The sequence below is a fragment of the Varanus komodoensis genome, unplaced genomic scaffold, assembly GCF_004798865.1.
Source record: "Varanus komodoensis strain SLA01 unplaced genomic scaffold, ASM479886v1 scaffold36, whole genome shotgun sequence".
Lineage (NCBI taxonomy): Eukaryota > Metazoa > Chordata > Lepidosauria > Squamata > Varanidae > Varanus > Varanus komodoensis.
This window is the reverse complement of record NW_025335873.1, coordinates 345,362-367,818: the sequence shown is the minus strand read 5'-3', so window position 1 is coordinate 367,818 and position 22,457 is coordinate 345,362. Positions and strand designations below refer to the sequence as shown.

General features: G+C 46.0%; 1 protein-coding gene across 1 annotated transcript; it reads left to right on the top strand.

Annotated features, from left to right (window-relative positions):
* Positions 1–6,581: 6,581 nt before the first annotated feature.
* Positions 6,582–22,325, top strand: GTF3C5 (general transcription factor IIIC subunit 5). The gene is made up of 11 exons (XM_044440039.1): positions 6,582–6,790; positions 9,398–9,614; positions 11,187–11,385; positions 14,270–14,465; positions 15,620–15,724; positions 16,723–16,837; positions 18,139–18,219; positions 18,673–18,770; positions 19,290–19,372; positions 19,788–19,930; positions 20,248–22,325. The coding sequence occupies exons 1-11, from the start codon at positions 6,587–6,589 to the stop codon at positions 20,412–20,414; spliced, it is 1,608 nt and encodes a 535-aa protein (XP_044295974.1). The 5' UTR covers positions 6,582–6,586; the 3' UTR covers positions 20,415–22,325.
* The last annotated feature ends 132 nt before the right edge of the window (positions 22,326–22,457 follow it).

The following is a 22,457-nucleotide window of genomic DNA, read 5'->3' as shown; positions in this document are numbered from 1 at the left end:
GAGGAGCATCGCCGATAAGCAAAGAACGAGGCACCCCCACTACTGTCCTTTGCCACTTCCTTGGGGGACAATTCCAGTTAAACCAGTACATTAATTGTTTGATGACTGGCAAATTAGCCTTGCATCCTGGATGGCCTTCCTGGTCCCTTCCAACTCTACTAGTCTATGATCTCCAGGTGACTCCCAGGAATCTCCCTCGCCCTAAATGCTACTCGGATTATATCTCTGTACAGACAAGAAAGGTGTTGGGGAACTTGGGCCATCTAAATGTCTTTAGAATCCAACTGTCATAAACAAACGCCAGCATCTACAAGGGCGATGCACAATGGGAGAAGTAGTCCAATATTGCCCCTGTTCCTCCATGCTGCCAGTGCTTTTGCTGGTCTACCAGGAGCCAGAGAACTGGGCCAACTGCTGACTGAAGGGGTGGGTCACAAAAACAACTCAACTTCCATACAAATATATGGCAAAAATGTAAGTGTTATTTGGGCCAGAGCTGCTTCCCACCAGAACCCGTGCTAGGCCTGGCCGATCTACTTCCCCAGGCCCTGAATCAATTGCACACATGTGCCAGAAAGGGGAACCCGGCACACTTTTGCTTGGTTTCATGGGTGTGGAGTGGATATCTGAGAGAAGGATGCCCAAATCCGCACCTTCTCCTGTGAGGAACAGCAATCGCTCTGCAAAGTCCTGCCATTAGCGCAAAGCCCTCGGGCTCTGCAGGGCCACCGCCTTATCGCCTCTCGCCACCTGCCTCCGTTGTCCCCTGCTTTCATCCTCCCGTCATGATTCAGCAAAATCTCCTCTCCAAGAGAAAAACAGGCTCCGCCGTGGAACAAATCACAATGTCAGATTACCAAGGCGAAACGGGGGAGCATTGCAACACAGGGCCGTGCGATAAGGCGGCTGGGGAGACCACATGACACCAATGACTAGCAAGACGTATTCATAATATTGTTCCAGGGATCCTCAAATAGGAGGTTATTCTGGGGGTTGGCTTTTATATGGCTGGGTTCTGCCATCTTATGTTCTGAGAGTATACTATTACATTTCAAAGAATACAGGCTGAGGGGGTGGGAAACAAGCACCTGGCATTGCGGCCCCTCGCCAATCCCCCTTAAGCACCAGTATTTATTTACAATTTGATTTGCAGCACTGTTTCGATAATGCTAAGCACTTTTTAAACATCCACAAGTTTCCCATGCAACATTTATCGAAGACACAATCCTATACATGCTTAGACAGAAAAAATGGCCTACAACTTCCAGCGTGAGTGTTTGGACAGAAAAAAGTAGTACAAATCCTAGCATGCTGGCTGGGGATGCTGGGAATATTTGTATCCGTCCTCAGTGCTTCCAGAGTGGCTTATAGTAAACGAGTTTGTCCTCCTCCAAAGACTTATATTCTAAAAAGACATGATTTGTTGTTGTTAGTTGCAAAGTCGTGTCCCCAGAGTGCCTGAAGAACTATGGAAGGGGGGTTTGCAACATTGTATAAGAGGTAGCAACTAAAACCATCCCAAAGAAAAAGAAATGCAAGAAAGCAAAATAGCTGTCTGAGGAAGCTTTACAAATGGCTGAGGAAAGAAGGAACGCAAAAGGCAAGGGAGAAAAGGAAAGATACACCCAACTGAATGCAGAATTTCAGAGAATAGCTAGAAGAGATAAGAATGCCTTCTTAAATGAACAGTGCGAAGAAATAGAAGAAAACAATAGAATAGGGAGGACCAGAGATCTCTTCAAGAAAATTGGAGATATGAAGGGAACATTTCACGCGAAGATGGGCATGATAAAGGACCAAAATGGCAGGGACCTAACAGAGGCAGAAGAGATTAAGAAGAGGTGACAAGATTACACAGAAGAACTATACAAGAAAGAGCTTAACGTCCCTGAAAACCACGATGGGGTGGTCACTGACCTCAAGCCAGACATCCTGGAATGTGAAGTCAAATGGGCCTTAGGAAGTCTGAGCAACAACAAAGCTAGTGGAGGCGACAGTATTCCAGCTGAGCTATTCAAAATCCTAAAATACAATGCAGTAAAAGTGCTACATTCAATATGCCAGCAAATTTGGAAAACTCAGCAGTGGCCACAGGATTGGAAAAGGTCAGTTTACATTCCGATCCCAAAAAAGGCAATGCCAAAGAATGTTCAAACTACCACACCATTGCATTCATTTCACATCCTAGCAAAGTTATGCTCAAAATCCTACAAGCTAGGCTCCAGCAGTATGTGGATCGAGAACTACCAGAAGTACAGGCAGGATTTCGAAGAGGGAGAGGAACAAGAGATCAAATTGCCAACATATGCTGGATCATGGAGAAAGCTAGGGAGTTCCAGAAAAACATCTGCTTCATTGACTATGCTAAAGCCTTTGATTGTGTGGATCACAATAAATTGTGGCAAGTTCTTAAGGAGATGGGAGTACCAGACCATCTTATTTGTCTCTTGAGAAATCTATATGTGGGTTAAGAAGCAACAGTGAGAACTGGACATGGAACCACTGACTGATTCAAAATTGAGAAAGGAGTTCGGCAAGGCTGTATACTGTCGCCCTGTCTATTTAACTTATATGCAGAGCACATCATGAGAAAGGTGGGCCTAGATGAATCACCAGTTGGAATTAAGATTGCTGGGAGAAATATCAACAACCTCAGATATGCAGATGATACCACTCTCATGGCAGAAAGTGAAGAGGAACTAAAGAGCCTCTTGATGCGGGTGAAGGAGAAGAGAGCAAAAGTTGGCTTGAAACTCAACATTAAGGAAACTAAGATCATGGCATCCGGTCCTCTCACTTCCTGGCAAATAGATGGGGAAGAAATGGAGGTAGTGACAGATTTTATTTTCCTGGGCTCCAAGATCACCGCAGATGGGGACTGCAGCCAAGAAATTAAAAGACGCTTGCTCCTGGGGAGGAAAGCTTTGGCAAACCTAGACAGAATACTAAAAAGCAGAGACATCACCCTGCCAACAAAAGTGCGTATAGTCAAGGCTATGGTTTTCCCAGTTGCAATGTATGGCTGTGAAAGCTGGACCGTAAGGAAGGCCGAACACCGAAGAAAGAGGCGTTTGAACTGTGGCGCTGGAGGAGACTCCTGCGAGTCCCTTGGACCGCAAGGCGATCAAACTCATCAGTCCTAGAGGAGATCAACCCTGACTGCTCTTTAGAAGGCCAGATACTGAAGATGAAACTCAAATACTTTGGCCACCTAACGAGAAGGAAGGACTCCCTGAAGAAGAGTCTAATGCTGGGAACAATAGATGGCAAAAGAAGAAGAGGACGGCAGAGGATGAGGTGGCTAGATGGAGTCACTAAAGCAGTTGGTGTGAGCTTAAGAGGACTTCGGGAGATGGTGGAGGACAGGAAGGCCTGGAGGAATGTTGTCCATGGGGTCGTGATGGGTCGGGCATGACTTTGCAACTAACAACAACATAGAGCTTCTCCATCTTTGGCTGCAGAGCACATATTCAATCTGATTTCTGTGTTGACCATCTGGTGATGTCCATGTGTAGAGTCGTCTCTTGGGTTGCTGGAAAAGAGTGTTTGCTATGACCATCATATTCTCTTCACAAAATTCTACCAGCCTGTGCCCTGCTTCATTTTGTACTCCAAGGCCAAACTTGCCTGTTATTCCAGTTATTTTTTGGCTTCCTACTTTAGCATTCCAATCCCCCAGGATGATAAGGACATCATTTTTTGGTGTTAATTCTAGAAGGTGATGTAGGCCTTCATAGAACCGGTCAACTTCAGCCTGTTCAGCACCAGTGGTTGGGGCACAGACTTGGACTACTGTGATATTGAATGGTTTGTCTTGGATTTGAACTGAGATCATGCTGTCATTTTGGAGATTGTATCCCAGTACTGCTTTTCCTGCTCTTTTATTGACTATGAAGGCTACTCCATTTCTTCTGAGGGATTCTTGCCCACAGTAGCATACCTGATGGTCATCTGAATTAAATTCCCCCATTGCTGTCCATTTCGGTTCACTGATTCCTAAGATGTCGATGTTCAGTCTTGTCATCTCTCGTTTGACCACATCCAGCTTGCCTTGATTCATGGATCTTACATTCCAGGTTCCTATGGAGTATAGATCTTTACAGCATCGGGCTCTCCTTTCACCACCAGATACATCTGAGACTGAGTAGCCCTTCAGCTTTGACCAGTCACTTCATTCTTTCTGGCGCTACTAGTACTAGCCCTCCGCTCTTCCCCAGTAGCACATGGGACACCTTCCGACCTGAGGGGCTCAACTTCCGGCCTCGTATCTCTTTGTCTTTTGGTACTGTCCATGGGGTTTTCATGGCAAAGAGACTGGAGTGGGTGCCATTTCCTTCTCCAGTGGATCACGTTTTGTCAGAGCTCTCTGCTATGACTGTCCATCTTGGGTGGCCTGCACGGCACAGCTCAGAGCTTCATTGAGCTACGCAAGCCCCTTCATCACGGCAAGGCAGTGATCCATGAAGGAGAAAAGACATGATATATGATGATAAATTAAACCGTCTTTCACCAAGGCAGGCGAGACGGCTCTATTGCAGGGGTTATAATCAGAATGCTTTCATTGTCACAATTTTAAGAGCCTCCCTACAAATGCATTTCCCCCAGCCTGTGCTTCTCTCAGTATTTTTCCTGTTTCCTGGTCTCACCACCCCAGCAATTAAGCAGTAGTTCACCGAAGTAATTTTAGACCTTGAGCTAAGAAGGCAGACCAATCCACCCGCCGTACATAGCCATTTTTATTACTTCATGGAGAAGGCTACCCACAGCCACTAGTCCTGATGGCTCTATGCCACGTCCAGACCAGAGGCCTGTGTACATCAGTTGCTGGGGAACATGAGTAAGGGAGTGCCATGATTATGGGTTTCCCATTTGTAGAGCTGCTGGGCCACTGGAGGCAGAAAATGCTGGGCCAGACAGATCCTTGGTGTCACCTGGCAGGGATCTTCTTGTGCTCTTAGATCCACAAAGAACAGCACTCCTTTGCAAAACAAAGCCATTGCAAAAGGGGACCTTGACAGACGAAAATGATATTCCCAGAGCAAGCACAACGACATCCAAAAGCTACTGAGCACACCCCTCAAGTCCTGAGCATCCAAATATAACCATTTTACACCACCCATTTTCCAAACACCCACAAGGAACAACAGCAAGAAAGCAGCATAAAAGGGAAATCCAGCTCAAAAATCCTTACCTTGCTGGCTGGGGGATGCTGGGATTTGTAGTCTGTCACATTTGGAGGGCACTCTGTCCGGGAAGGCAGTGGTTTCGTACGCTGATGTTAGCTGGACCGTTGTCAAATAGTACCCCCTGTCGTGCATGAAATGAATAACAGTTACAAAGCATCCATCATAAATACTTCCAATAAAAGCTGTACTACAGCAAAAGCTTTCATGGAATTGCACCTGTTTGATTAGCTGCCCTGATGTATTGTCCTTCATTAATTAGCCATTGCTGGTTTTTTGTTGTTAGTTGTTAATGGCTGTTTTTAATGTGCTTTTCCTACTTTAAAAAAAATCTTTATACTGCATATGGTTTTATTGCTGAATGCCATTTCGGGAGGGCATCTGCTGTGAAAGGCAGGCAGGAAATCTTTAAACAGATAAAGGCACAATCCTATGCATATTTAGACAGAACTAAGGCCTATAGCTCCCAGCCATGACCTGCAGCAATTTTTCTGCAGGAACAAGCCCAGCATCACATCCCAAGGAGCTTATTTAGGGAACTTCTTTCCAAATCTTTGTACTATTTAATAAATGTATAATTTTGAGACTCAGTTTTATGCACTCCTTTCTAGCATTTGCTAGAATGACTGGGGGAAGGGGGGAATCTATCACTTCCAACACACTCTGACCAGGTATGGGTCTAGAATACGCTGTGAGTTGTATTTTTAAAAGACCACACACTAACTCACTGATTCTGCCTCCCCTCACCCCCAGTAAGAGAACCTAGCAGGGCTGGTTGACCTTGCTGGAAACTGTAGGCTTTTAATTCCTGTCTAAACAGGCATAGGATTTCCCCATAAATCACGTTTTCTGCCATTTTCCCCTCTTGCAAGGAACCAAAGGCAGCCAAATATACATCAAGAAAGCATACTGATCTATAGGAACGTATATATTCCACCAATATACTAATTTAGTCTATCAACATATTCTATCAATCCATCAACTTCTGTGGCAATATATAATATGTAATAAGAACCAGTATGGTGTAGTAGTTCAAAGCATGGGACTGGGACTCAGGCCATGGAGCCAACTGGGTGGCTCTGGACCAGTCACAGACTCTGAGCCTGGCCTACCTCACAGGGTCGTTGTTGTGGGGACAAGCTGGAGAGGAGGAGGAGGTCAGCTGCTTTGAGTTCTTTAAAAAAGAAAAAGATGGGCTATAAATCTGATAATACAAATAAAGTAAATATCACCACACCAGATGACGGATAGGGATACCTGGCCTGCTGGGGACCCGCCTCGAGGCGGAACTCTTCTCGCCCGGCCCTTGGCGCACCGGCCGCATTGCGACGTGCGCGGGGGACTCTTGGAGCGACGGACCGCGCCGCTGCCGCTGCCGCCGCCTTTGGGTGAAGGAAGCCAAAATGGCGGGCGAAAGCGACGCCGAAGGCGGCGACGGGAAAAGCGACCGTCAGGCCGGCGGGGAAGGCTCCTCGGGGGCCGGCAGGGCTGCCGTCACCCCGGCGGTGCCGCGCGACAAGCGGCTGGTGTGCGTGGAGTACCCCGGCGTGGTGCGGGACGTGGACAAGGCGCTCCTGACGCTGGGGGGCGAAGAGGGGGTCTCTCGGGTGAGGCCTTCTCCTTAGGAGCCCCTCGTTGTTCCTCGGGGGAGAGCTGCCGGAGCTGGAGACCCTCTCTAGCCTCTGCTTTCCCCTTGCAGCGCCGGCATGTATCGGTTGCGGGGAGGGCTGTACTTTGCGTATGTTCCGGGAACTCTTCTTTTTTCTCCCTGCAAAATGCAATAATAGTGATTGAGATTCTCTCCCCAGACATACGCTCCATTTCTTTCCAGATACGATGGACTACAATTTCCATTACCCCTGGCCAGCCTGATAGGAAGCCTTAGGAAGTCAGCCTTCCCCAACCTTATGCCCTTCAGGTTAGGTGTGCTGCAGTGCAACTTGCAGTATCGTTAATAGGACCCAGATATCCACAGGCCTAGCCTACCTCTCCATCCACAATAAGATAATGGCCCCATTGTTAACTGTACCCTCTTGTTGCTGTTGTTGTTTTCCCTCACTTCCACTGGCTTCCCGAAGTGACTTACGGAAATTCTTAATTGATACAATAACCCCGCCCCGCCCAAGATCAATAGAAGCCTTAAAATGGTATAAGAATGCAAAGGGAAAAAAACACCATAAGCATATTCTTTAAAAAGAATTGTTGTTAATAGTGAAGTCGTGTCCAACCCATCACGACCCCATGGACAACATTCCTCCAGGCCTTCCTGTCCACCATCCCCTGGATCCACTCAAGCTCATGCCAACTGCTGCTTCTTTTGCCATCTATTGTTCCCAACATTAGGCTCTTCTCCAAGGAGTCCTTCCTTCTCATTAGGTGGTCAAAGTATTTGAGTTTCATCTTCATGATCTGGCCTTCTAAAGAGCAGTCAGGGTTGATCTCCTCTAAGACTGACTGGTTTGATCACCTTGCGGTCCAAGGGACTCGCAGGAGTCTCTGCCAGCACCACAATTCAAAGGCCTCTTTCTTCGGCGCTCATCCTTCCTTATGGTCCAGCTTTCACAGCCATACATTACAATTGGGAAAACCATAGCCTTGACTATACGCACTTTTGTTGGCAGGGTGATGTCTCTGGTTTTTAGTATTCTGTCTAGATTTGCCATAGCTTTCCTCCCCAGGAGCAAGTGTCTTTTAATTTCTTGGCTGCAGTCCCCATCTGCGGTGATCTTGGAGCCCTGGAAAATAAAATCTGTCACTACCTCCATTTCTTCCCCATCTATTTGCCAGGAAGTGATAGGACCGGATGCCATGATCTTAGTTTTCTTAATGTTGAGTTTCAAGCCAACTTTTGCGCTCTCTTCCTTCAACCGCATCAAGAGGCTCTTTAGTTCCTCTTCACTTTCTGCCATGAGAGTGGTATCATCTGCATATCTGAGTTTGTTGATATTTTTCCCTGCAGTCTTAATTCGAACTGGTGATTCATCTAGCCCCGACTTTCTCATGATGTGCTCTGCATATAAGTTAAATAGACAGGGCAACAGTATACAGCCTTGCCGAACTCCTTTCTCAATTTTGAACCAATCAGTGGTTCCATGCCCAGTTCTCACTGTTGCTTCTTCACCCACATATAGGTTTCTCAAGAGACAAATAAGATGGTCTGGTATTCCCATCTCTCTAAGAACTTGCCACAATTTGTTGTGATCCACACAATCAAAGACTTTAGCATAGTCAATGAAGCAGAAGTAGATGTTTTTCTGGAATTCCCTAGCTTTCTCCATGATCCAGCGTATGTTGGCAATTTGATCTCTAGTTCCTCTTCGAATAATACCATATGAAAAATGTTAATCTGCATATATATCCCCTCCCCCGCCGACCCAGAGCCGTCTCTTCCAACTTAGCACTTTCCAGATGCATTGGATTGCAACTCCCATAATTCTTAGTTAGCACGGCAATAGATATGGTAGCTAGGAATAATGAGAATTGGCATTCAGCCTTTTTAGAGGCTGGGGTATCCGGCTGGGGAAGGTTGGCCTAGAATGAATACTACAAAAGCAGCCCATGATGACTTGGCTCTGCTCCAAGCTGCCAGGTATAGTTTTCAGGGTCTCAGGCCAGGACATGGATGGCCAGAGACAAGACAGAGGCACAGGGACCAGTGCAAGAGAACTTGAGGCAAGATAGAGTCTAAAGTCCAAATGTAACTGGCATTAATGGCAAGTCCAACTCAGTCATAGTACAGGCCAACCAGGAAAACAAACACGGTTCAGATACCTTAAACCTTTGTCACTGTGCGAAAGCTGAAAAACTATCAGAAGGTCAAGGGGAAGGGTGTGTGACCATCTCAGGAAGCCTGGAGGGCTTGAGATTCAACTCCTCTGGACTGGATTAATCTTTGTCTGATTTAACAAGACAGTTCATGTATCCCGTTACAAACTAGGCTGGGATGGGGATGGTGACAGGCCAGCTAAAAATCCATCATGGCTCCAATTTAGCTCATGGGCTTTTAGTTGCCTTCTTTTATCTAGATGCATTTTTGGTCATAAGGATGACCCTGTGTGTAGCAGTTTGAGGGGAGTTCTCAAGTGGACCTTCTGAATTCATATTCTTTGTAGAAGGGGGTGATTTTGGAAGTGAAATGAGTGTTAGAAAGCCTAATTGCAGGGGTCAGATTCAATCAACCATTATTACATGTGGCTGATTTACATCCTCTTTAGATCTATGCTGACCCAAGCAGAAGACTTGAGCTATACTTCCGCCCCAAAGATCCTTACTGCCACCCTGCTTGTGCCAACCGTTTCCCTACATCTTCCATGCTCCTCAAAGTGAGAAAGAAAACTTGGAGGAAACAGACAGAAGCTGGTGATTTTGAAGAAGAAAGTACATTTGAAGTGGAGGTCCTTGGCATAGTCACCACAGTTTATAAGTTTCAAGGTAATCCTTTGTTCTGACCTGCTTGGAGTATGCATGCGTGCAACCTAGATGGTGCAATATAGCATTTTCTTCCTCTGTTTTGTATAGCCAGCAGGTGTTTCAGATTATATTTCCCAGCATTGCTACCCAAAAGCCTATTATTTGTATAAGTCAGATATTAATCCTGGACCTTATGCATACAAACCTTGGTCCTCCTACTGATTTTTGAGCTTTTTCCAATAGTCGGTTGTAAAGTCCTGGATCAAATCCAACCAGAGCTTTCCCTAGAAGCAAAAGTGACAAAACTGAGGCTATCATACTTTGGACATATCACAGGAAAACAGAACTCTGGGGAAGACAATCATACTATGGAAAGTCAAAGGCAGAAGAAAACCAAGACCAGATAAATGGATTAACTCCATAAAGGAAGCCACAGCCTTGAATTTGCAATTGCTGAGCAGGGGTTGTCATGGATAGAACATTTTGGAGGGTTGCCATAAGTCAGAGTCAACTGGATGGCACATACCATTTTTATAATGACCCATAACTGAAGCTCTGTGGGAGTTCCATAAGCCAAAGCTTTAAACCAAAAATACAACAAGACAGTAAAAACTTGTATGAAAAAATTAAGTTTAAAACACAGTATCATTTGATGCGGATACCTGGAGGGTCGCCTCTGAGGTCAAACCTAGGGACTTGGGAGGTATATATGGAAGTTAATCTAGCCCCAAACTATTTAGGGCTTTGTACATTAAGTATTTTTCCAGTGCTTTGAACAGACCCAGAAATGGAAAAGTGCAGATTTCATTACTGATTGTTAAAATGGTTGAAAGAATGCTCTCTAAAGTGATGGTGAGAGAAACCAGGACAGAACATGTGAACTCTGAATCCGCTGGTTCTCATACATTGTAAGAATAGTTTTCTTCCCCCAAGGCAGTCCAGAAAAAGAGGTGCACTGCTAGATGGGACGGAAGTGTTCATTGCCAAGAAATGTTCAAATTATTGGTTAAGAAACTTCTCTAACTCAACCTGTTTAAAGAATTAATTCAGCTTGGAGATCATTAATGTTCTTTTATTCAGATTATTAAATACCAACCTAGGTAATATTTTAAAAGAAAATGCATTATATTAACACTAAATATCACATTAATTTACAAGAAACTTACTCTTATTTCTCTAAAATTAAAAAATCAGTTTATTAAAAAATATGAAACTTAATGTACTTTTCTCTGCCTTGACTAACTGAAATTTAGTCAGCTATAATGTCTCTCTCAGGGCATATTGTCAATACATAACTAGCTAAATATTATTAATAATACATTGCATTTCTATTCTGCCAATAGCCAAAACTGTCTGAGTGGTTCACAACATTTAAGTCACCCATCCGGGTTTCAGCCAGGCCTGGCCCTGCTTCACTTCCCAGAGTAGGCACAATCAGGCAGTTCAGGCTATAAACAAAAGCGCCCCTCATTTATGTTTGAGTATTGCTCAAGGTGCCCACCTCTGTCGTAATGGCTTCATTTAGTCGTGCTGTGAGGGAAACTCTGGTAGCCATTGAGGTGAACCTGCATGTTTCTGTTTCATTGTCTTCAGGGATGTCTGATTTCCAGTACTTGGCCGTGCACTCAGGCCCTGAGGGCAAGCAAACATCCATGTATGACAAAGTCCTGATGCTCAAGCCAGAGAAAGAGGAGTTCTTCATGAGTGACATGCCACTTTATATTCCTCCACCCATTTTCTCACGCCTGGACACACCTGTAGACTATTATTACCGCCCAGAAACACAACACAGGTCAGTGCCTTTCTTGTAGCAGTAGCAAATAGCCTTTCACTAAGCCTTCAGGACTTGGAGCTGTACCTGGGCTGTCGACAGCAAGGATGCAGAACCTCTCTCAGCCAAAGGCTGGATTTTCTTTTGGAAGAGCGCTTGGTGGGCATGTGCCAGTGGTTGAAGAGACCAAATGCAAGAGGGGCAAGCCAGCATGTTTTAGCTTAAAACTCTTATTGCCGTTAAGTAAGCTTTGAGAGATATTATATTTCCACCTTTTAGAATAGGAGGAAACATGGCAGCAAAACTAGGAAACCAATAAGTGATTGGGAGTGAGGCAAAAGGGGTGGGACATGAGGGAATGCAGTGTTCTGGGGAACTCCACAGGGCTGGATTGGTTCCCTGGGCCTGAGGTTCTGTGCCTTGATACGTAGGTCTAACTGCTGTTTGAGCCAAAGATACTTACACCCTGGAGCTGCTCTTACGGGAGTCCGTGAGCAAGTTTTTACATGGCTGACAGCTACAACTGGCATTTGTAGAGAAACTCCAGCTGGATTTGTTTATTCCATGAAGGCATGGTGGAAGAAGCATGGTGGAAGAAACACGTGCTTCTTTTTACAGGGTACCTTTCTTCTTTATTCATCAGTGCAGCTGCTTCTGTCTCAGCACTCCAAGTCCCAGGTTTGGACGGCTGATTTTACCTTGCTCCATGCTATGTTGTTACTGAGGTGGTGTTGGCTGGCAGTGGCTGTTCAGTGAATAGAGATAACAACAGAAACGCCTCTCATGCTAACACCTTGAGTTTTTCTCACTGTTGTCCTTCATCCAAGATGAAGAAAAACTAAATGAGTGGAAAAGTAAATATGCTGCAACATGGTCTGAATTTTGATTTCCTACCTTTGGTATCATTTTCTAACCCAGGAGTTGGAACCCAGTAGACTTCGGGGCCCAGGTTACTATGGCCCTTGCTGCCATCCAGTCACTAGTTGAAGTGCTCGCTGGAGTTCTTCCAATTAGCTCTTTGGTGAGGGAGCCTTCCCTGCAAGGGGCAAGAAATAATCGTGTCCTAATTCTGGGACATTTCCCCTCCTTCCCAGCTTAAATCTGAATCCCAAAACTTAGTTTAAGTGCTTTCAAGAAGCACTCAAGCTTTGGATTGAAAACTCCTGAATTGAATAGAGACATAAAGGAGGTAGCTATAATAAATAGATGTGTTTGGATCAAAAGGAGTTCATTGTGTAGGAAATGTTTGTATATATTGGTATTAAATGGCAGGAAAATCCTATGTTGATCCATTCCTTTTCTGTGCTTTGGTGCCACCCATTACCTCAGGTTTTCCCATCCTTTTTTAAAATCCTCCCTTCAGTTAAGACTCTTTTTTCTCAAAAGTACATAAAACAAAATACCCAACACAGATTTTAAAACTTCCAATCATTTTCTTCCCTCCCTCCTGAATATGTGGTTGGATACTTTCATTAATTTTCTAATTCAATACTGAATACAATGCGCAAACCTTCACAAACAAATTATTCCCTAGTTGGCATTCTTCCCCGGCCCTTAGATAACTTGTCAATTGTATCTGTTTGCCCACTTTTTTCCAAAGAGCCTTGAAAATTTGGCACGGTCACCTTTTTCCATATCCTAGCTGCATATAAAATATTTTTTAAAACCATAAAATGACAAGTGTCACCTTTCCCCTGTTTAAATCATACCGAAACATGGGTAAGACTGGGGCCTCCAGTGGGGTGCCTGTGGCTGAGACCTCATGGTCCTCACCAGGTTCCCTGCCCATCCTGATTTGCACGTTATTTTTATTTTTATTTTTTGTATCTGGAAAAGATACCTGATTGGCTGGCATGCTGCGAAGTGAAGGGTTGCCCTCCAGCGCCCTTTTGTTTGTGTTCGGAAGAGTGCTTTTTTGTACTGGATTTCAGACGCACATCTGCCTCATGCTTGGGTTTCTGGGCAAGGTACTTCCTCTAGTTTCACCAGTTTGCCTTCCGGAAAAAATGAGTGTTCTGTGAATGGCCACATCCACTCTGGTAGCTATTTTATGAATAGGCAAATTCCTTATGGTGGCAACTGTTTTGGAAAATTCCATATGTGTTCAGAAAAGGGACAGGACCCCTGGGGTAAGGCATCAAGTGGTAGTTTATCATCCAACGTTCCACATTACTCTGTCCAATCCTAACACACTGATAGGAAGAAATTGTTCATCTTCTAAGGGAAGGGGTGGGGTTTTTGGTACTAATATTTAGAACTTCCACAGTACCACACACAGTAGTGGTACAGTAAGGCCTCTCTCCGAGATAGGATGGAAGGCAGCATTGTACAGAGGGACTTTTTGGAGGAATGATCCAAGGGATTCCCTGTTTGCTGCCTTGGCCATTGGCCTGTGGGGTCCCTCGGGATTCCAACGTATCCCGCGTGATGCCGATCACATACATGACATCTGATGAATCACAGCTCTGCCTTTCTGTTCCATCTATATCCAAGGAAGCTGCTCTGGTTCTAAATTGGTGCCTGAGGAAGGTAAACAAGTTAAAACTTAAACCAGACAAGGCCAAAATGCCAGCCTGTCCTAGCTTAAAGCTCTTACTGCCAGTAATTAATATGTAGGAGAGCCATTCCAGCCTTTTAGAATGGGGAAATCCCAATTAGTAGGGGCAGTTGGTGATTGTGGGAAAGGGAGGATAGCCAGAGAAGAAATGTTGCCTTCTGGGATGTTCGAGAGGGGTGAATTGGCATCTCAGGCCTGAATTTCTGTCCCCCTGGTATATACTGTGAAAGAAAGCAAACTTTTCTTTTTTTTTAATTAACTGTTAAAAAGAAGGGTTTTTAAATATACTGCAGTGCCCAACTGAGTTGAAAAGGCCTTGTCTTGCTTTTTCCTTTCATTGCTTTCCAGGGAAGGATATCACAACCCTTCTGTGTCTAGTGAGAATCTGATAGGCCTCAGCAGGGCTCGCCGGCCCCACAATGCCATTTTTGTCAATTTTGAGGATGAAGAGATCCCCACCAAGCCCTTGGATGCAGCAGAGCAGACCTGGAAGAGAGTTTGCAGCAACGCCATGGACCACAAAGCAGAAGAAGAGTTGAGAAAAGTAGGTGCAAAATTAGGTTCTCAGCTAAAAAGAAGTGTGAACAAGATGCATTTGTTTGGAAATTTGCATCCTCAAGAGAGCCTGGATTGCCTGGGACTGCCCAGTGTACAGCTGGTGGTACAGCCAGGTTTGCCAACATGTGGAAGTGCCCTGAGCTATAGAAGGAGTTGGCAGACTGGTGAGCTGCACTCAGCTTGCTTAGAATCTCTACTTCTAAAAAAAGTTTCCTTAAAAATGCATGTTTCTAGCCCATATGCTTGCACAGGTGAGCTGGGACATAATGGTAGCATGATACAGAGCTGTCTCAGAGGCTGTGGGGAAGGAGGCTGAGCTGGGCAGAGTTTGCACTGGTTAGGGGAAAGACCCTGGAATGCTGTGTTGCTCCTTGTTCATTTCTATGATGAACTGAATAAATAATGCTGCTAAACTGGATTTTCCATAATTCAGATCAGTTTTTATTTTATTTATTTATTTTTCAATTTATATCCTGCCTTTGTAGGAAAAAGGGCTCAAGGCAGCTTACATCTCCTCCTCCATCTTGGGGAATGTTGCTTTTTCTTGTTGCAGAATGTAGGTTAATCTGACTTTTTTTCTTTTTGACCCATGTCTAACCAGGCTTTGAAAACCACAGAGTTTGTGATAACCTTTTATTTTGGGCTGCCTGGAGTATAAATAACTTAATATCACCTATGGTGGTACTAAGTTGCTTACTGAACGAAGATGTCTTTGGTTATGCTTCTCGATCATAGTCATGCAATCTTTGGCCATGCAATTGTTCCTAAAAGCAAAACTGAGCCTATAGACCAGGTGCAGTGTGTTAGAGATCCTTTCTGTCAGCCTGATGAGCACAGTATTCTGACTTTAAGCATTTAGGTAATGCAAATATATATGCCATCCTTCAGGTAAATGGTTCTCAGAGCCAGTAACACACAAAAAGAACAAAATGACAAGTTATTAAATGAAAGATCTGCTTTGTAGAACGACCAGAGTGTCTCTGCCTAATGCAGAATTTAAAAGGCAGCATGAATGCAAGATGGACTCGGGTTGGGTCCTACCCTGCAGTAATTAAAAAGGAAGTTTGTCATTCGGGAGGCAAGTTTGGCTATCTTTTTTCTCTCTCCCATTTTCTCTTATGAGTATTTTTTTTTTTTAAGCTGTTTGAAGTCCGACCTGTCTGGTCTCGTAATGCCGTGAAAGCCAATATCAGTATTCATCCTGATAAACTTAAGTTTCTTCTGCCATATTTAGCTTATTATATGGTGAGTACGATACGTTTTTTCACAGTTCCATGCTAATTTCTTTGTTTGCAGACAACCTGCATGGAGTGGCGCCCCCAAGCACACCTGTGTCACTGTTGAGTGTGGTGTAAGCTGGGTGTGGTGTGCCTCCTCTGCCCGGGTTCCTCAGACTTGGCCCCTGCCATTGTGTACCCCAGGCTCACTGAGCGAGATTTGTCCTCTCCATTACTCTGTGTGTGTGCGCGTGTGCGCGCGCCAGGGGGATGTGGGGAGATAACTCCTCAGCAAGTGGGAGGGAGCAGGTGCTTATCTCAGTTTCTCAGCCTATTAGTCTCATCAGTCTTCAAACTAATATCAGTTATGTGCTGGTAAAGGAGTTCTGGCTGAAGGTGTTCCTGTGAGTTTTAACATAATTAAATATGTTTTAAAACAAAACAGCCTCAAGGGGCACATTCCTAAGGTCCCCTTAGTGTGTATGCCGCATTTAGGTGTCCGGGGCTCACAGTCTTGCAGCTTTGGTATTGACAGACACACACTCTCTCTCTACTCGCTATCGATAGCAACACCCTTGCGATATTTTGTGCGTTAGGCTGTCAACTATTTGTGTGTTGTTGCTGTACCTGATGAACAGTGCAATATCAATTGCATTGTCTGCTGCAATTTTAAATAAAAAAAGCTTGTTGCTGTAAGGAAGTACTCCAAGGTAGAACAAGTCTGGAAATGAGGCATTTGCCCCAGGTTCTCCAGAAAGAAGTCTGAAAACACTTGACAACCTAGGCAGAAGGCAAGGCTCAAGCTAGTGACATTTCCTTCCCCTGTCAGCTTTAAAGGTTCCAGCAGTGGTGAGAAAGGTGCATTTGTTTGTGGGTAAGAGAATGATCTTCTGAAACCTCAGATTAGATGCCAAAAGCTCAGAGTTCAGGGAGCATTTCTCTCTCTTAGAATGAAGGCTTGTTTAAATGGTGTGTGCAAGAAATCAGAGTTTTGTATATTATTGTACTTGTATGTCGTCTCCATAGCTAACAGGTCCCTGGAGAAGCCTGTGGGTTTGCTTCAGTTATGATCCAAGAAAAAACCCCGAAGCAAAAATCTACCAAGTCCTGGATTTCAGAATTCGCTGTGGAATGAAATACGGTAAACACACAAACAAGCAGCGAAAACACTGCTGTACTCTTCTCTATCACTAGAACCCTCTCCACGTGTGCACACGCTTTTGTGTGCTCTTGGAGTTGTCGGGTCCGTGCTGTGAGAGGGCCAGGCTGCTTAGCAGTGGAAGTCCTGCGAGGTGCAACGCTTCTTCTTGCCATTTGAACTGCTTCCTCTCACAGCAGTCCCTTGTGGGGCTGAGAAGCTCTGCATCTGGGCAGAACCTCTTTTCTAGCAATTTGTGAAGATAATGAGAATCGTCTTAAAGGACGGATTTGGCAGCCATTTGTTCTCAGGTCCCGCTTCCTGGCCCCTTCCCTGTCGGCTCCCTTTGGGGCTGAGGGCTGATTTTCCTGTCAGCTTCTCCTCTGCCCCTTTCCAAGCAGCATAAGAGCTGTGCTGGATCATACCCAAGTTTTGACCACTCGAGTATTTCATTCCCACCGTGGTCAACCAGATGTCCCAGTGGGACACCCATAAGCAGGGTATATGTGGAATGGCACCCTCCTAGCCATGTTGCGGGGCGGGGGGGGCATGCTGCCTTGGATTCTGGAGGCAGTATCTGGTCTCCACAGTGAGTAACTATTGATGGTGTTTCCCACCATGAAATGATCCACTCTGTGGTGCCATTATTTGGGTAGTGGAAATATGTGGGCGTCTTCTTTTCAAGGCCTGTGGATGTGGAGGGAGGGGGGAGGGAATGGTGGGAGCCAAGAAAGAGAGTAAATTTGAGCCCATCTCTCAGTCCCTTCTCAGCAGGATCTTTGACTCTTTGCCCTTACAAGCTTCCTTAAAAAAAAGTGCAGCCAAGAAATCGGGAGGGAAAACGGCTGGTTTCCTGCAGATGCAAGGCAGCTCCTCCATAATGAAGTTGCCTGTTAAGCAGACAGACACGTGTGGTGCCATACGACGGATTTGAAACGTTCCACGTTGAGGAAGCCCTTGATCTCCCTGAACGCCAGCCTTTACCCATCCAACTGCAAACTTCTGGGAGGTGCTGAGAGTTCCGGGGAGTGGCTTGGCGCACACTTGGTCATCTGGAGGCGCTGCTCAGGCCGTTCTGGCCTCACAGTTGCCTTTCGTGGCCTGAGTGTTTGCCCTCCAAAGCACCTTCTGTTCTGCACACCGGAGATCTGGGAGCAAATCTGCCTCGTCTGCTAAGGCCGCCCTTCTTGTGGAGTGGCTTCCAGACAGCCCCACCGGTCGACCAGGGATGGTGTTGCAGTTCCCCTGGAGATGCTCTTTCTGCACTGTGGCTCCTCCCTCACAGACATGTTTCTTCTCCTTAGGATACGCGCCAAACGACATGCCAGTAAAAACCAAGCGGAGCGCCTACAACTACAGCTTGCCCATCACAATAAAAAAACCAGGTACGCTGTGTGGATGAGGCAGGTGGGCGGCTGCTTTCTCTTGCCTTCTCCGGCTCAGGAGAAGCATGAATGAAACCCCCGTGACTTCTGCCAAGCATTTACCGGACTCTTTCCAAGGTCAGTGCAATGCGGGAATAAGATAAGCTTGGCAAGATGTTTGCTCTGACTGCATCTCAGCTTGGGGACCCCACGGCCCTGCTGGGTTTAGCCCCCGGGCTGGTTACTCGCCCCTGGTGTAAGCTGGGTGGCTCTGCTGTGTGACTCTCGAGGCCACTTGCTCTGTTGGGTCTGCTGCGCACAAAGGGTGATTTCTGCTGGTCGTGGCCCAGCAGGTCACATGTTCTTCTCGGGTCTGAATTAAAAGGAGAAGGGTCTGATCATGTTGTATCGCAATTTCTGTGTACCTTTTCATGCAGTCATGTAATTTGGAGAATCTCCTCCCACTCTTTTCAGCAAGTCATGCAGTCGGCATACAGGACCTGAAGCACGGGCTGAGCGCGTCTGGGACGGCCAGTGGGAAAAAGCCTGCCTTTAGCAAGTACAAACTTAAGGTAGGCACTGGGCCTCTCCTTGCTTGTTGTACCATCTAGCCTGACGAAGAGTTCTGGATAGCCCAAAAGCTTGCATATTTAATAGAATTTTGTTTGGGATTGCTATATTTTACTTGGTATAAAGGTATTGCCAAATGATGGATTTTGGGTTGTTTACTCGCGGGCCAGAATAGCTACCATCTTTACTTTTTAAAGTAAAATGCATTGCTTTGTGGAAAGGGAACATCCATGAGCTTCCAATCCTGCCTGGCATCCGTGTGGAAACAAGGCCTTCCAAGCCCAGAAGGTGGTTTCGAGCAGCCGGAGTGGGGCAGGGTGGGGCTGGATCTGACTAACAGGAGGACTCTTGCCCCCCTGGGGGCCTGGAAAACGAGAGCAGCTTGGGTGTTCTCTGCACTGAGCCCATGGAGGCGGCAAGACTTTCCACGCTTAGAAATTCATCCACGCCCTTGTGTGGAAAAGTTTTGGCCTTCCGGCTCAGTCTTGTTTCTGATTCTATCCCTCTCCTTCCTCTTTTAGGATTCAATTTATATCTTCCGTGAAGGGTCCCTGCCCCCTTATCGGCAGATGTTCTATCAGCTCTGTGACCTGAATGTGGAATGGTATTTGCACCAATCATTTGAATGCTCCTGTAATGCTCGGGGGCGTTTTGATTGCCTTCTGAGAATCTGCCTTAGCCGCACAGGAATCCTCCCCACCAGCCTGCCAGGCCAGTGGAAATGCCCTCTCTTACACTGGAAAACATTCGGCTGACAAGTCGAGAAAGTCACGAGCATTCGTGCATTGCATATGCAGTCTACAGAATGCCTCGGAGCTTTCGGCCCCTTGGCAGTGTTCCCAGCCATGCCCCCACGGTCAGGTGTACCACCTGGCCCCAGCTCCAGGTGTCCCTGTATTGGCATGGTCCTCTGAAAGAAGGGGTGGGTGGTATTCTTGAGTCTAGGGTGGCCCAGTGGCACAGCCCCTTTCCAGTAATGGCCTGGACAAGAGCAAAACCGGAGGGTGGTCTCTGTTCAGCTTGCAGAAGATCATCCACCGGAATGACGGCATGGAGACGGTCTGCACTGAACGAGACGGCTGGTGCCTTCCCAAGACCAGTGATGAGTTACGGGATGCAATGTCTCTGATGATAAAACAGATAATCCGCTCAGCAAGGCCTGGTAAATAATACTAATATTAATAATACTAATATCTCTTCCTCTTGTGAGAAACCCAAGGTGACTGGCTCAGTTCTCTTCTGTTAAGTGTTCCTTCTGGCAGGAGGAGACAGGTGGGTGTGCTCAGGTTGGTCTCTCCCCTAGCCTGATATTCCTCCTGAACAGCAGGAAAGGCAACCTCCCAGTGGCTCTAGAAAAATTGTGATCCTTTGCTCTTGTGCCAGGCTCAGCTATGTCCAGCTTCTTAATTAGTGAACATTAGACTGAGTAACCCCCCGGTAGGATTCACCTTTTTAATTCTTTTCCCCTGCCTGCTTCAGCTCTGTTCACAAGTACTTCAAACGCCGAAGAGGGCAAAGAGCAGCTGACATTTGAGTCTGGAGAGGAGGAGGAAGAGGAGGAGGAGGAGGAGGAGGAGGAGGAGGAATTCAAGCCTTCCGATGGGAGCGAAAACGAAATGGAGACAGAGATTCTGGACTATGTGTGATGCCACATGCCTGATGTGGACACATTTGTGGGGGAAATCTTTGCAGCCCATGTTTTGGTGAGGGACATGGGGACAGGCAGGCCAACTTGATCTGCAGGCTCTGTGTGATGCCCTTTACCCCCCCCCCCCGGGCTGTTTCCACTCCTGGCCCCCTTGGCTGCTCTCCTGGGATTGATCTGGCCTGCAAGGCACGTGTGGCGCTTGACCACAATCAAAACATGCCGCTGAGTAACTTCTGCTCTGACGCCATTTGTGCTCAACAGCAGTAGCTGCCCTTCCAGATTCTCCCCACCACGGCTGTCTGTTCCCCCGTTCGTCATGGACTGCGCTCCGTGGCACTTTGGCGCTGTGCAGATGCCATTTCACTCCAGCATTGACTCATGGAAACCTGTTCTTACAAGTGGTTACCAAGGATATTGATACTGTGCACAGATACCTTTTCCTGTCAGGTACACTGAAAGCCGGCAGAGCCGCATGGACCAAGTTTTTGGTGGTCTTGTCAAACCAGACTGATTTTATGCAGCCACCAGGAAGCCTCTCCAACTTGGCTGTTTCTTGTGGCAAAGAAGCAATGGACTCTCGCAAACTCATTCCTAGAAGAACTCTGTCGCTCCCAGGGATGCTGGTTCATGCTGTCGGGCTCATTTCCCTGTGCTGTGCCGTCAAAATGTTTTCTATCACATTTGATCCACGGTTCCCTGCAGCAAAGCAAAGATTGTCTTGGCATTTAAAATTATGTTGGGAAGGAACCTTGGAGGTCCTCCAGCAAGATCCTCCACTCAGTGTATGATCTAGTGCAGGATGCATTTCCGGCCGGCAAAAGAGATGGCCCTGCAGGCTTAGCTGAAATGCCTTGTGGGAAGAAGTGCTCCTCGCTTCTTGAGCTGGCCTGTCCTGCAGACCAACAGCTGTACTCTTAGGAACTACCGTTAGGAAGTTGTGTGTCTCCTTCCCTGCGGTTTCCACTGTGATGCAACATTTTGAATTAACAGCTAAATAAGATGTGCCCTAGCCTTGCTATACTTCCTGGTGCCCCAGGCTGGTTGTTTGGGCCCCCGCCTAGTGGGAAGGGACTGAGGGCAAGCAGAGCTGGAGGCAATGCAAGGGAGGCGGGTGCTGGCTGAGCAGCTGCAGAAGCCATTGTGTGTATTGTTCAGATGCATTTCCAGTACTAAATTAAATGCATTGTTCAGATGTATTTCCAGTACATAAGGAAGTTCCAGGATTGATGTTGCCTTTCATAGGACTTTTTTGTTTGGGAAGGGGGTCAGATTCGCCCAGAGCTGATGGTGGTGCTGGTTGTAGCACGGGCTTTGTGGGGTTGCCTTTGAGCTTTGAGGACTGCTCAGAAGCTTCCATTGGCTCAAAATGTGGCTGGTGGGAGCCATAAGATCTGAACATGTTATATCAATTTCGCACCATGGTTTTTACCTTTTAAAGCCTTAAACAGGGTATTTAAATTACCGCCTTCGTATGATTCTCCTTCTCTGCTGAGATCAGCTACAGTCTTGCTTGCCCAGCAAAAAAAGACAAATTAGGTTGGCAGGCACAAGAGGTCTAACCTTCTTGGTGTTGTGGAGGTCCATTTACATGGGCCTATGCATTGCTTCTGTAGTGCAAATACTGAAAACCAATCTGTTCCAAACTGCCTTTTAAAACAGTGCTTTATGGCAGTGGTTCTTATGGCTTTGCAAATCCTTAAAATACTGTAGGCTTGGCTGCTTCAAATCTATTTTTTCTTGTTGCATACTGACTTGTGAGAATTGTGTACTTAAAAGTGGCTTATAAATATATGAAAATACCTGTAAATACAGTCTTGAAGGCTTAAGCAGGACTGGAAAAGGCCAGATTTCAGGCACCTATAATTTTAATAATGATAATGATAATAATACAGATATCCACAATTAGAAATACATTTTGTAGCCTTTTTCAGTTTGGTTGTCTCCCCTGACATTTTTTCCAACTCCCTCCTTAAGCGTTTTCCTTTCTTCCAAAGGAGACGTTTTATTTATAACTCATAGCAAGGATTGCCTGTGTGAGAGA